A 15,919-nucleotide genomic window follows, 5' to 3' on the forward strand; every position below is an offset into this window, starting at 1 on the left:
CATCGTTTTGCATCTCTGGAAGAGCTTTCTTCTGCCGGTACCCAAGCCATTCGGCAACTGAACAATACGGTATCTTGGATAGAATAATGAAGTTTCCCGGACGTTGGGACTCAGTCATTGCAAAGCAGGGAGACTATATTGAAGGATTGTAAAGAAATACTTGAAAAAAAAGATGTAAATTAAAAAAAAAAAAAAAATAGTGTGCATTATTTATGAAATGACCCTCATACATTTTCCATTCCCTCTTTCCAGATTGACCCACAGTGCTTCTTCCTTACCCTGCAGGTCCTACAATTCTGTGGCTTTAATCTAATCTTCAACAAATACTACTACTTCCTCTCCTTTCTTCCTACCCTGTCTTTCCTGAACAGATTATAGCCCGGTAAATCCAACTCAGCCTCTTCCATCACAGCCTCTAGATCTAGAATCTTGTTGTTCATACTTCAAACATTAGTACGGTATATACTGCTTTCCAGACATCGCCCCCTATACTCGTTTGTTTAGAGGTATTTAGTGATTCACTTACCTGAGGGCTTATATAGTACTCACCTAGGGGCTTTGATCATTCTGCCCTGGTTCTAGTTTAAAGCCCTCTTCAGTAGGTTAGCCAGTCTGCTGCTGAAGACACTTCTTCCTTTTTCTGATAGATACACCATCCCTGCTTAGCAGTCCTTGGAAAATCATCCCATGGTCCAGGAAGCCAAAAATGCTCTCAACACCATCCATGCATTCTTCTCCAGGATGCAAGCTTCTCTGCCCTGGCTTCTACCCTTGACAGGGAGGATTGAGAATACCACTTGCACACTTGACTGCTTCACTTTCTCTCCCAGAGCCACAGTAACTTTTGATACATTTAGAGGGGTACCTAGTAGTGCTGCCCGTTTCAGGGAAAAAAATTTGATTTGATTCAGCCTATTGAATCGATTTTTCGATTTGATTTTCCTGCCCAATTGGGTGAGTTTGGTTTGTTTGGTTGTTTTTTTTTTTCAAACATCCTGGTGGGTTTATTTTATAGCCTCTTCACCCCTTTTATAGCCTCTTCACACCCTTTGCCCTCTCCTATCCACCTGTGGTGTAAACAAAATAAACAAACAAAAAATACTTTTCCTCTCTCTGTTAAATCCTAGCTCACATTAGCGGTCTAACACCAGCTCTGGAAGGATACACATTTCAAATCTTTCATATTGTAATCACCAAACAGAAAATAAAATTTTTTTCCCTACCTTTTGTTGTCTGGTCATTTTTCAAATCATGTTGGTCCCAGGTTCTGGTTGTCTTCTGATCAGGCTCTCCTTTTTTCTCTGTGTTAACCATCCATCTTCCATCTCTGTCCTCCCCTTCTGTTTCCCTTTCCTCCCCCAGAGGTCTGGCATCTTTCCTTTTTTTCATCTCCATCCCCCCGCAGCTGCAACGATGGACCCCATCATCCACAGATCCACCATCTCCTCCTTTTTTCAACTACCCTTTCATCCAGCATCTCTCTTCTGTGTTCCTGTCCCTATTCTCCTCTCCAGTAGTGTTCCCCTTGTGTCCCTGTTCCTATGCTCCCTCCATGCCCAGCATCTTATCTCTGTTTCATGTGTCTCCCCATATCCAGCTTCTTCTTTCTCTCTTCTTTACCTCCTGTATCCCCTTCCCTAGGTACACTTCTCCCTCCGTATTCACGGGGGATGTGGGCGGACCATAGGCGTGAATATAGAAAAACCATGAATAACTTTTTATGTTATTTGCGGTTTTTAGAAAACATCGTCGTTTTTATTGAAACCACAAATAACTTTTCTACTGTTATTTGCGGTATTTAAATAAGCAGCAATTTCAGAGCTTGGAGCAGGTAAGCAGCAATTTCAGAGCTTGGAGCAGGTAAGCAGCAATTTCAGAGCTTGGAGCAGGTAAGCAACGATTTCAGAGCTTAGAGCAAGCAAGCAGCGATCCCCAGCGATTTTCTCCATACATACTGGGAAGAAGCTTTTCTATGGATGCTGGGAAGCAGCGTTTTTCTCAGTGAACACTGGGAAGCAGGGAAGCAGCGATTTTGTGGGAGAAAGCATGGAAGCAGTGAATTTGTGGGAGAAAGTACGGAAGCAGCGATTTTCAGAGTGAATGGTAAGAGATAAACTTTTTTATTGATATAGTAAAAGGAAAAAGAACTTTAATGATGATGTAATTTGGGGGGGGGGGGCAGAGTCAGCAGCCAAAAAATCGCGAATAAGCTAATTTGCAGATATGGAAACCACGGATATGGAGGGAGAAGTGTATAGGCTTTTTCCTACTATCTCCTGCTAACCTGCACTCTACCCACCTACTTTGGCGCAGTATCTGTCCCTCTGGTACCCTTCCCCTTGTGATCTTGCATTTCTCTCCCTCTCTCCATTAGTCCAGCACCTCTCCGTCCTCTGCTTTCCTCCCTCTCTTTTTGGTTTGGTCTCTCCCTTTCACTTCACACCAGGTCTGGCATCTCCCCTCCCCTCTTTACCTCCTTCTCCCTCTGCACAGGCCTGCCTCCCCACTGTGAAAGCCTGCTCCCCCCGCAAGCCTGCATGTTCCCCCAGCTTCCCCGCTTTTACCTTAAGCTAATAAGTGAGCATGCAGGATCGCTGGTGCTATAGCGATTCCTGCAGCTGCCGTCGTCCTCAGCGGCACGTTTCCTCTGCCGCAATCCTGACCCTGATGTCAGAGGAGGAGCGGGACCGTAGCAGAGAACATGCCGCTGAGGATGACGGCAGCTGCAGGGATCGCTAAAGCACCAGCAATCCTGCAGGCTGCCGTATTAGCTTAAGGTAAGAGCGGGGAACATGCAGGCCTTTCTGATTGACCTTCCCCCCTCAAGCAGGAGCGGCAGCAGATGGCCAGCAAGAGGCAGCACTGTCGCTCCTGCTTTAGGAAGGCACGGGGGGGGGGGGGGGAAGGGTCGGTCATCGAATCGGGAGGCTGATTTTTTTTAATTGAATCGATTCAAATTGATTCACCTGATTCGAATCGATTCAGCACTAGTAGTATCATTAATGCCAACATGGATGAGCAGCATTAGATGATAATCATTAGGCTTGATGAGTCTCAGCACTAAACATATCACAGGGGGCTGGGAGGTGGAAAGAAGTGTTGGAGACCATGGAGGGGGGATTAGGGAGGGAGGAGAAGAGATGTGCTGGAAACTATAGGGGAAAGGTTGGGGAAGGAGAGAAGTGTTAGAGACTATGAGGAGGGGATGAGAAAAATGCTGAGCACTATAGTGAGGGATGCAGAGCTAAGGAAGAACACTAAATGCCATGGAGGTAGATAAGGGAAGGAAGGGGAGATGCTGGAGCTGAGGGGAGAGCATGGGTGGAGGTTAGGACAGAGCTTCCCCTCCCAAACAAAAAGGGGTTTTGATGCCCCTGATATGGTTACACTATACAGTTTATATGCAGCATAGGAGCCAACTTTTCAAAATTATTGAGGTGCTAAAACCAACAAGAATTACATCTTCCTGAAGACAGTCAAGGAGTTTGTTCAATATTGGAAGCGCTGAAGCAGCTATAGCACCCACAGAGATGGCTCCAATGATATGGAGGAACAATCAAGCTGGTAAGCTAACTTCTGCTGGTGTCACTTTCACTAAAAAGAATGGACAGCTCAAAAGCATTGACGGTGGAGGCTAAATGCGATGATCTTCTTCACACCCCTACCCCGCCTTCAACAGGCACAGCCTCTAGTTCACTCGCTGCCCGCCTTACGGAAATACCTTTGTGCTGACGTCTCGGGGAGGAGAGAAGTGCGCAGCTCCCGAGCGGCCATTGCAGCAGGACCGAGTGCTAGGCGTCGGGGGCGGGGAGAAGAAACGCGGCGCCGGCAGAAACGAAAGGCAACTTGGATCCCTTATCGGCTTTTCGTTCCACTATGGATAACTAATATAGGCCATAGCTTAAAAAAAAATCCTCTCATTGCCTTTCTACTATACTCCCACTCAACACCAGAAATACAAACCGCAAGGGGGGAGCACCGAACCACTACGGCAGTAGTCTTCAGTTGAGAAGTGCCGGGCGCGCGGGCTTCAGAGGCTGGCGTTAGGGGAAGGCCGTTGGCGCTCACGCGTGCCAGGCAGCAGCAGTCTCCAAGTTTGGGGGGCGGGGGGAGGGAGGGGAAGCTCCCACCGCTCGGCCCTAGAGCCGAGCTCATCCCGCGGCCTCGCCTGAATCACTGGAGGGAGGGAGTCGCCCAACCTTAGAAACTCGCTGCTGCTGCTGCCGCCACCACCACCACCATGGACGACAAAACGTTCACCAAGGAACTGGATCAATGGATCGAGCAGCTGAACGAGTGCAAACAACTGAATGAAAATCAAGTGAGAACGCTGTGCGAGAAGGTGAGTAATAGTAAGGGGAGGGCGGCAATGGCACTAGTGTGCGGGCGAATCTCTTATTTAGCGAGTGGAAGGGCTTTTCTTCATTTTTAAGTCATAATGCTTTACTGTGGCTGAACATTTCTGTTCGTCATGAAGAGAGCGCATATCTGTTTTGGCAGTACCCGGCCGGAGACCTACTAATATTGGTTTCATTCATTCCCCTGTGCCGGTCTGCTATGTCTGTTGGGTTGGTTGTTTTTTGTTTTTTTTAACAGCCAGGTAGTCAAACATTTGTGGGGCTCTACTGTGCATGCGTGCTCCGGGTGCTGGGTTGGGGGTAGGGCACAAAGCGCGCCTGCGCAGCAGGAACCAAGTGTGGGGGGCGTTTGTATGTATGTTGTCTATTGAGCTGTATTGTGTGGTATTTAGTTTAAACTTTTTTTTTTGTATCGGGTATGGAAGAAGAGAGGATATTTGAGGCAAATGTATTTATGTTTTTCCATGAGGCTGAAGCCAGCTGTACATAATTTCTTGTGGTTTTACACTGATGGGGCAGAAAAGGCTATCGAGAGGGGGATGTCTAACTACCCGACTTAATAACGTTCCTTGTTAGCGGGTTGCCCATGAGTGATGAGGGTCAAATTCGGGCGAACGTCAAAGTGATGTTTAAGTGTTTTTGACAGTCGCAGCTTGTTCACTATGAATTTCTGCCACAAGGACAAACTCAACCAAAATTACTACCTGAAAATGTTGAAATGACTCCCTGAGAGAGAATCATGAGGAAGAGGCTCAAACTTTGGAGGGAGCAGTTGTGGTTCCTACATCACAACACACTCGCTCACGCCGCTGTCAAAATTTGTGAATTTTGCGCAAAAAACGTGATGACAGTTCTTCCCCAGCTTCATGACTTCGCCCCCTGCTGACTTCTTGTTTCCTAAACTTAAATCCATGCTGAAAGGAAAGCATTCAACACTGTTGAAAAGACAAAACAAAATTTGTTACAGCAACTTTTGGCAATTCGTAAAGATGCATTTAAGGACAGTTTCCAGAATTGGAAACAACTTTGTGAAAAGTGTATAGGTGGTGGAGGGAGTACTTTGAAGGGGACCCAATGGAATAAGTTGTAAGATTGTTTAATAAATTTTTATAAAATCAGCCCTGGAACTTTTTGAGCAGACCTCCTATATAAAAGTATGCAAAGCCATCTGAAACTGGACTGATAGATTCCTGATTAGCCCATTTAATTTAATTATATTAATTCAATGTTGGTATGTTTGCTTCCCAGTCCACTGGAGAGAAGTTTAAAATCTTCTACCTTATTAATAATACATATATATTCGCATATAAACTGAGATTTTGGGGCTCAAAAATGGGGCTCTCAGTTTATATTCGTATCAGCGCTGACCTGCCCCCTTCCTGAACCTGTTGTAGGCCTTTGCTGGGCCTGTAGTAAGACCTGGTGAGCCAAGACAGGAGCAATTCCTCCCATCTTCTTCCCCAGCTAATTTTAACAAATTTTATCTCCCTCCTGCTCCCCCCCAGATCTTTTTATTTTATTTATTTATTTATTTGTTTAACATTTTTATTATTTTATTTAGTTACAATAGTGTAATACATTTAGATTGAAAATAACAAAATATAACAAATACACTATCTCAAACAATAATATTATAGAATCATAGCTAAACCCAACCCCTTTCCATCAGTTATTAATATTGACAATATTAAACATCTTTGATATGAAGAATTAATACCTGTATTTTCATTACTTTTCCCTACCCTACCCCCCATCCCATCCCAGATGTGTAATGAAAAAACTCAGAAGGGAACATATTATATTTTAATGTGAGACAAACATGGTTATTTTTATTGCATAGAATTTTTTGGACCCCAGTTTGGTTACAAAAATTAGATAGTTCTAGATCAAATAGATGCTGGCACTGTCATACTGACATAGGGACTTTAGATCATCTGTTATTTTCTTGTCCGCTGATATTTGGTTTTTGGAAGTCAATTTGGGGACAAATAAATATAGTCTTAGAATCAGATATTCCATGAACATATGAAGCAATAGTCATGTTAAAACTCCCCTTGATAAATTTAAAAGCTGTCTTTTCTTGATTTTAACTGGAATTGCGGTTCAAATGATCACAACAAACTGGAAAAATCATGACAGGTTAAATTATACATTTTGGTGGACAAATGTATGTAATACATATAAATATGAGAGAATGAATGCAGAATGTTTGGGTTTAGTGTTTTATTTAACAAAATATGGAGTCCATTAGCTTTATTTGTCCCCGGACCTTTTTAAATCACTGGTGGTTCAGTGGTGGGCCAAGACAGGAGGGATTCCTTCCGTCTCCTGCCCCAGCCAACTTTAAACAACTTTTATGTCCCTCCCACCCCCTCCACGTACCTGTTAAATCCCTGGTGGTCCAGCAGTGAACTGTGGCAGAAGCAACCTTCCTTCGCTCCTGCCCAAACAGAGCTGGTAGCTAATTGGCTGCTGTGAGAATATTTTACTTATCTTAAAAGCTATAAACTTTCTTTTGTAAGAATTTGATCACAGTCGGTTCGGTAATAACAAACCGAAATGAATCATGTTTCACAATTACTGCTGTCTTAAGGCATATCCCCTTTAAGCAATGCCACTGGCGTCTCCAGCGGTGCTTCACTGCTGTTTGTTATCCATGACCTGACTGATCAAATTTTTACAGAAGAAAGTTTACATCTTTTAAGATAAGTAAAAATATAAAAAAAATATTTTGAAGCTCGTTAAAAAAATTATCTTGAAGATTAAAATTTATAGAGACCAATGATGATTAGATATGTAAATCCCTATCGGCAATGACGTGTTTGGAGCTGAGGCCTAAGAAGATTGTTTGTGTTTATTGATTATGAAGTAGTAATATTGGACTGTGTAATTTTTTTAATGGGTAATTTGCTGTCTAGACTGATGCTATAAATTATGTATTAGTGTTATTATTTGAAAAGGATTTAGGTCCCAATTCCTTCCCCATACTTTCTCTGTCATTTGGAAGTCAGGTACCTGGGGACATATCTTAAAGACCAGAAATCATCTTCCAAAACATGTCCGCTTTATTATCAGCTTCACATTCCTTTTATATCTTTTACATGAATCAGTGTTGTCAGCATGTGTCAGCATGTGACGTAAACACAAACCATATATGGACACAGGTCACATGAAACTTTAAAGACATCAGCATTTTCCTCTGGCTGGAGTCCAAAAGGTCAGAAAAAGCCTTGATCAGCAGAGCTTCTTAACTAAAGCTGTCTGTAAATACGGCTTAACAAAACAATTGAATTCACTTCACAACATCTCTGTTCAAACATAAATGTCCTTGTAGTATTTTCAAAGAGAGAAAGACAAACAGGATCTGGCTTTCTTACAGCTTGAAAACATGGCCTAAGGACTTGATACGTGTCCCTTCAATCCCCTCTTACGTCATGAAAATGACGTCATAAATACTGGAATACGTCATGAGCTGGAAGGGAGTGATACTCTAGATATGTCTCTCAAGGAGGGTTTTTTTAGGAGCTGTAATACGAGTACATGAGCAGTCAAAAACAAGAGTTCAGATAATAATAGAGATTATAACAATAAAAAGGTCTTTTACCCAACCCTGCATTCAACTAAAGTGCTGATCCCAAGAATTAGATAAATCAGAGTTACATTTGAGCTCAGCAAAGAGGTCTACTAATTTCTGAATGGCCATAGTAGGACCTATATTGTCAGAAAGAAAAGTACAACAGCTTAAAGTACTGAGGAGAATTTAACAGAATTCTCAGCTAGAATCATATCTAGGGCCATATGATTTTGAAAACCATCTGAGAAGTGGAGCCTAATTGATAAGTAATACTTCTTGCAAGGCGTCCCTAGAATAGTTCACAAAGCGTTGCTGATTATAATAAATTTAACTAATCCGATCAACATTCTTATTAATAGTAATAAAGGGAATAAGGAACTCAAACCCAGCCTTAACCTGAGCTCGGGCCTTAAATTCATCTGGGACCCCTCTTGGGACCCCTATAGCATCTATGTATACATGCGATCAGATTTATATCGAGACAAATAAAAGGAAAAACCATGTGAATAGGAAGGATGCCTTTCAGAAAAATATGCAGGAACATGGTAACCTTAGCTAAAGTGCACTGGCCTATCCACTGGCTGGGTAGCTTAACAGGGAGCCAAAAGTCTCCATAAAGCCAGTAAATATCAAATCTGATGCAGCAACAATGGGGCATACCTATGAGCCAAGACAGAACAATAACCTGGGGGTAAATTACCTACAAAACTACCCTGTGTCAGATTAGAAACATGACATGTGTAATTGCCCTTATAGATGGTAACGGCAATATCAAGCTTTTGCTGTCCTGGCAGCAAAGGGTATTTAAAACACCAAAACGCACAAAGGGGATAGGTAAAATTAGAGGAGGTAGATAGATCTCATAAGAAAACTGATGGGTCGGATAGCTAGACCCACCCTTAAACCACATGTCCATAATGTACATACCTTCATCAATAGGTCTAGGGTTGTCAATAGTAAGAGAAAGCTTAATAATTTGTGCAGGAACACTTTTCCTATAACAGTTTCCAACCTTATGAAGGGTCATACAAGTAAGCAGTGATTTACCATTTTGGTCCACTGTTTTATCCAGAGTATTTTCTAGTTTATAAGCCCAGTCAGTATCAATATTCCACCCTACCGCTCCCCAGAATGCACACTTATCCCCCCAACGTGAGTCAGTAACACATATATATATACATATGTCTTTAGTTTTTAGGAATCTCTGAGGACCAATGGCACAGCCTTGGAATATCAATTGATGAACAGTCCACAATGTCACAATACTCAAAGGAGAAGGTGGCAACTTGCACACTGCTGGAATTATACCAAAGGGTAGCATACTGTCTGTCTTTCTGGATTCCAATTGAAGGACAGCCTTTGCGAGGGAGTAGTCCAGCTTAACGTGTGTTCGCAAAGAGATGCCGGGGGTGCTGTTTACAGCAGGAGTGTCATTTACAGATGGGTATGGGCAGAAAGTGTCGTGGACCAAAACACATCATCCCTGTAGACCCAGTTAGAAATGATCCATACAGGGAGAAAAACTAGCAACAGCGTTGCCAGTAAGAGAATAATAAAGTTGGTAGAATGCTGCAATGAGATCATCATGTTGTTCCACTGGAGGAGGTGAAATCTGCGCAGGGAAGACTTGCTTCTGTGGTTTTAGTTTAACCCTCTTCAAGCGACTTGCGTGGATCCAAACAGGACACTCCTCAGTGAGTGCAGCGGGCCTGGTCACAGCGATCACAGTAGTGGGAAGGCCAAAGGGGAAATCCGTCTGCTTCCGATCCTTGGAAAGCTTCTGGACAATCACCAGGCTGGAAAAAATGGGTAGGAATCTGTGGAGAGAAAGGAGAAGTGCAAGACACGTTTCTTTGAACAAGCCCTAATATTTCAATTAGCTTTTGGACGTATTCCTCCTGTATCAAGGGAAAATCTACCCATGGGGCGGGGAAAGGTCATCCTGTGAGAACCTCAAAGGGAGAGCAGCCAGATGTCTGTGCATACAGAAAGAGATACTTGAAAAGAGATGCTTGAAAAGTATTCCAAATATCATTCAGCAGCTGTACTCCAATGTGATCCAAATAAGAGATAGAAAACAAGAGAAACCATGTTGCCTGTACTGAATGTGGCAACATGTAACAATACCAATTCATTTACTTGATATAGCTATGGCAAAAGAGAGACAATACTCAGTTACTTAAGGTTCTTAATTGAACAATCCAAAAGGATATGTTTTTGCGTGCTGCATATAACTATTATGCACTTCAGAGAGACCATACTGATGTACTGAATGTATTCAGAAATGTATACTGAATGGATCATATGTAGGGAACACCACGAAATAAACGCTGTATAGAGTAAAACATTTTCTTAAACATATAACCCTTAACTAAACTATATTCAGAATATAAAAGCTATAAGTAAAAGAACATTGCGCAGTTAGGCTAGTAAGAAGTGGAAAAAGAGCTCTAGAAATGGCCAATATTATGTATCCTGGGGTACCCACTAAATTAAAACAAATAGACATGACACAGACAAAACATAAAGTTTTAAGCGTGGAGCCATTACTCCATCTGTCAAGTGTGCAGGGCTGAATTTAACTCTGCATATAAACACATTGATATAAAAAACCAAAACTACAAATAATGTATATCATAACCATCTCATATTTGGAAAAAGGCATAAAGCTAATGTCTCTTTGGAGCGTCTCTATCTCTGTAGTGATAAAGAGGACCCTTGGAAAACATTAGAAATATCTGTGCCAAAACTGATCTGGGATGGCTATGTATACATCCGGAAAAAACATTTTAAATTAGCAACATCCTAATTTCAGCTAAAACACTAGAAAGGAATTGTATTTTCCAATTTGTTTTCAATTCACAAACGTGCCAGCTGTAATTATCGAGCTATATATATCTGTATCAAGGAGCAAAAGGTCAAGAATGAAAATATCACTAGCAAGAAGTTAAAATGTCGAGCGAGCACTACGATAACCAATACCATGATATTGGGCAATGAATAAGGGAGAGCTAGCAGCTGGTATCCAGGGTTTCCCCTCTTTGCACCAAAGTCCGTCCAAAAGGGCGGCTTTGGGCACCTGCCAAACGCCAGGCATCAAGTTCAGAGGGGGGGGGGGGTAACAAAGGACTGAAGGGAAGAGAATCCTGTTCACCCGTGAGACCCAGGAGCCCATTTAAAAGAAGGGCTTGGACATCGTGAAAAGTGTGAAGGGTAATGGGGTGACCTAGGGTCAGAGGAGTAACCATCTCTACCACCATAGCACAAGCAGCCAGGGCTTTCTTGAACAGGAGTGACTATAGAAAAAAAAGGCAACAGAGCGTAACTTACCGCCATGTTCTCCCTTCATGGTGTTACAATAGTCCCAAACAAAGAGATAAAACATGTGGGCATAAGCAGGAAAACTCAAACCTGAGCTAGAAACCAAAGCACATTTCATGAGTCCATCGGATAAGAGCAGTCATTTCAGAAACCAGGGTCTGTCTCAGAATCTGGTCATAGAAGGAACAAGCAGAGATCCATTGGCGGCAGTGACCAATCAGCAAGAAAAGTAAGCATGTCTTTCTTGGTAGCTGGGCGGGGCAGACCCAGAACAGCAGCAGTGCGGAAAGTGCAGATTTTCCTCTGACCATGAGACAGGACAAAACCCAGGTATTTCACTTCACATTTATACCAGTGCAGTTTATTTCGTGACACCTTGTGACCACACACAGATAACCATTATAAAAGGTGCAAACTATCAGCCTGACAGGTCTCCTGAATTATGGAACACAAAAAGTTGTACAAAATGAGGGCAGGACCATGAGGGGCAGTGCATGACTGTAGAATAGCCCGAAGGACAATGGAGTCAACATAGCCCTGGGGCATTCCACACGAGGTATACTGTTGCGTAAAGGTGAAGGCAAAAAAGAGCTGAAAAGCCTCACCAACAGGGACCAAAATAAAACATTCTTTAGGACAATGACAGAAAAAAAAATCATTGGCTGCCGGTGAAATGGTGGAAGAAACATAAGTGCAATGAGAATTACCAAAACATTAACAGCCCTAAAATCTAGGACGAAACGGGGAATGCCATCAGCTTTCACAACAGTAACAAGCAGTGGAATCATGATTCTCACCGTACTGCTTGATAAAAACAAGAATGAGTAACTTCAAAGAAGCACTATAGGGGGGTCAGTGTAAGCCCAAACTGAGAAGTCTGGGGGAAGGGGCAAAAGCATTCATGCACGGACCCTGATAATGAAAGCTGCTTGTATACAAGCTGTGAAGGAAAGATCTTAGACTGATTCAAACAGCGCTTGCAATTCATTCCACATAACAGCACGTCCTACCTCAGTGTTAAACATTGGTGACACAGGAAGATGTGAGCTGAAGGAAGAATGTCATACACACACAGCCGTACAAGTCTCATTTGTCTAGGAGAATCCTAAGTGCCTTTATGACTCATTACAAAAACAATATAACAATGCAAAAATATTCGCTTATCTTACCTTATAAGCGAGGTACAGTAATAAGAGACAATAAAATCTTATACTCTATAAAAGTTTTAACCTTACAAATGACAGAGTGGGCAGGGGGGTTCTATAAATAATTTCATTCTTCCCGAAAGAATGGCAGCTGCTTATATTCACAAGGGGCGCTTACCGAAAGTACCCCGAGAATTTTCCCCCCAAAAATCTCCATAATAGAACCCAAAACTTGAACTTAAAATAAGGGGTGGGTACAGGTCACCACTACCCAGTGAGTATTAAAGAACAGAAAAAATTCAGAAATACTCACAAAATATTGGTGATATCATCTGCCCATCCCGGACGAGCCCCCAACTGAAAAGGATTTAGGTCCCAATTCCTGCCCCATACTTTCTCTGTCTCTGTCATTTGGAAGTCAGGTACCTGGGGACATATCTTAAAGACCAGAAATCATCTTCCAAAACATGTCCGCTTTATTATCAGCTTCACATTCCTTTTATATCTTTTACATGAATCAGTGTTGTCAGCATGTGACGTAAACACAAACCATATATGGACACAGGTCACATGAAACTTTAAAGACATCAGCATTTTCCTCTATCTCTGGCTGGAGTCCAAAAGGTCAGAAAAAGCCTTGACCAGCAGAGCTTCTTAACTAAAGCTGTCTGTAAATACGGCTTAACAAAACAATTGAATTCACTTCACAACATCTCTGTTCAAACATAAATGTCCTTGTAGTATTTTCAAAGAGAGAAAGACAAACAGGGTCTGGCTTTCTTACAGCTTGAAAGCATGGCCTAAGGACTTGATACGTGTCCCTTCAATTATGATTGTTAGCCGTGTATTTGCTGTACTTTTATCAAAATATTGTAGTTGTGTAGACTTTACCTAGAGCCAAGGATAGAGATTTGACTTTTTAAAACAAATAAATATGCAAAGGCTGATTGTGAGAGCCTTAGGAGCTGAAAGGCAGGGTTATGTGAACTGTTGTGAAAACGGTTCCTCGGTGATAGAGCTGGACCTGCTAGGAGTAGATGTTTTGTTAACTTAGCTCAGTACAATATTCAACACAACTGTCATTTTATAAATCACAAATAATACAGAACAAGGATCATCAAAACCCCACTATCGAGAAAACTGAACAAGCCAAATTATTAAAGAATGCTATATAGGAAAATCATGTTAACAGAATACCTTGTTCACACATGCAACACAAATGCCAAATCCATAATAACTGGCCAAAAATAATAAACATACTGTAAATTAAACCAAATGTCCAAGAAGCCACACCTTGCTTGTAGTAAACACCAAAGAAATAGGGTCATTCCATGTCAAGTGGTCCAGTATTAAAAATTATCCCCACTCAACCTTCTCCAAATTGAATAATTTTGTGTGGATATTCCCTATAGCCTTCTATCTACATGGGTGTAGTCTACAGACCTCCGACTCAATCGCAGCAAATTGATAAGGATCTGATTGTGGATATCCAAAAGTTTGGAAGGAAAGAGGAGGTTCTGCCGTTGGGAGATTTCAACCTGAAGAAGTAGGGAGATTGTTGATGCCTTTCAAGAGACTCTGCTCAGACAAATGGTGACGGAACCCACAAGGGAAAAAGCGATATTGGATCTGGTCATCACAAATGGAGAGAGTATCTAATGTTTGAGTGGGTGCTCACCTGGGAAGTAGCGATCATCAAACGGTTTGGTTTGATATAACGTCTAAAATGGAGAGCAGCCGCACGTTACTTAAAGTCCTAGATTTCAAACGTACAGACTTCAATGCAATGGGAGAGTACCTAAAGAAAGAGCTGTTAGGATGGGAGGACGTAAGAGAAGTGGAAAGACAGTGGTCTAAGTGGAAAGGAGTGATAAAAATGGCTACGGACCTTTATGTGAAGAAAATCAATAAAAACAAGAGAAAAAGGAAGCCGATATGGTTCTCCAAACTAGTGGCGGAAAAAATAAAGGTGAAAGAGTTGGCGTTCGTGAAATATAAAAAAAACCAAGTAGAGGAGTGCAAAAAGGACTACAGGGTGAAACTGAAAGAAGCCAAGAGAGAGATACGTCTGGCGAAAGCACAGGCGGAAGAACAAATGGCTAAAAATGCAAAAAAGGGAGACAAAAATTTTTTCAGATATATTACTGAAAGGAGGAAGATGAAAAATGAAATTGCTAAACTAAAAGATGCTGGCAACCGATATGTGGAGAGTGATGAGGAAAAAGCAAATGTGCTGAACAAATACTTCTGTGTTCAGAGAAGAAAATCCTGGAGAAGGACCGAGACTGTCTGTCAAAGTTACACGAGAAAATGGAGTAGATTCTGCGCCTTTCATGGAGGAAAGTGTTTATGAGCAACTTGAAAAACTGAAAGTGGACAAAGCAATGGGACCAGACGGGTTCCACCCCAGGATACTAAGGGAGCTCAGAGGTTCTGGCGAGTCCTATTAAAGACTTGTTCAACAAATCTCTGGAGACGGGAGTGATTTCTGGGGATTGGAGGAGAGCGGATGTGGTCAATAGTCATAAAAGTGGTCACAGGGATGAAGCAGGAAACTACAGGCCAGTGAACCTCACTTCAGTTGTTGGAAAAATAATGGAAGTGCTGCTGAAAGAAAGGATAGTGTACTTCCTTGAATCTAATGGGTTACAGGATCTGAGGCAACATGGCTTTACAAAAGGTAAATCGTGCCAAATGATTGAATTTTTTGATTGGGTTACCAGAGAGCTGTATCGAGGACATATGCTAGATGTAATTTACTTAGATTTCAGCAAAGCCTTTGATATAGTTCCTCATAGGAGGCTGTTGAGCAAACTTGAAGAGCTGAAGTTAGGACCCAAAGTGGTGAACTGGGTTAGAAACTGGCTGTCGGATAGACGCCAGAGGGTGGTGGTTAATGGAAGTCACTTGTAGGAAGGAAAGGTGAGTAGTGGGGTCCCTCAGGGGCCAATCCTGTTCAATATGTTTGTAAGTGACATTGCTGAAGGGTTAGAAGGAAAAGTGTGCCTTTTTGCAGATGATACCAAGATTTGTAACAGAGTAGACACCGAAGAGGGAGTGCAAAATATGAAAAAGGATCTGCAAAAGTTAGAGGAATGGTCTAATGCCTGGCAACTAAAATTCAATGCAAAGAAATGCAGAGTAATGCTTTTGGGGATTAATAATCGGAAGGAACCGTATATGCTGGGAGGAGATAAGCTGATATGCACGGACAGGGAGTGGGGCCTTGGGGTGAAATGTGTCCGAAGATCTAAAGGCGGAAAAACAGTGTGACAAGGCAGTGGCTGCTGCCAGAAGGATGCTGGGCTGTATAAAGAGAGGCGTAGCCAGTAAAAGGAAGAAGGTGTTGATGCCCCTATACAGGTCATTGGTAAGGCCCCACTTGGAGTATTGTGTTCAGTTTTGGAGATCGTATCTGGAGAAGGATGTAAGAAGACTTGAAGCGGTCCAGAGGAGGGCAACGAAAATGATAGGAGGCTTGCGCCAGAAGATGTATGAGGAGAGACTGGAAGCCCTGTATA

General features: G+C 42.2%; 1 protein-coding gene across 1 annotated transcript in view; it reads left to right on the forward strand.

The window, feature by feature from the left end:
- The first annotated feature begins 3,662 nt into the window (after positions 1-3,662).
- PPP2CB (protein phosphatase 2 catalytic subunit beta) overlaps positions 3,663-15,919 on the forward strand; it is a 147,550-nt gene continuing 135,293 nt past the window's right edge. The window contains exon 1 of the mRNA XM_033915947.1: positions 3,663-4,342. Coding sequence (XP_033771838.1) covers positions 4,241-4,342 — 102 coding nt within the window. The 5' untranslated portion in view covers positions 3,663-4,240. The remainder of the gene's footprint in view (positions 4,343-15,919) is intronic.

Source organism: Geotrypetes seraphini, chromosome 1, assembly GCF_902459505.1.
Source record: "Geotrypetes seraphini chromosome 1, aGeoSer1.1, whole genome shotgun sequence".
In the NCBI taxonomy this organism is placed as follows: domain Eukaryota; kingdom Metazoa; phylum Chordata; class Amphibia; order Gymnophiona; family Dermophiidae; genus Geotrypetes; species Geotrypetes seraphini.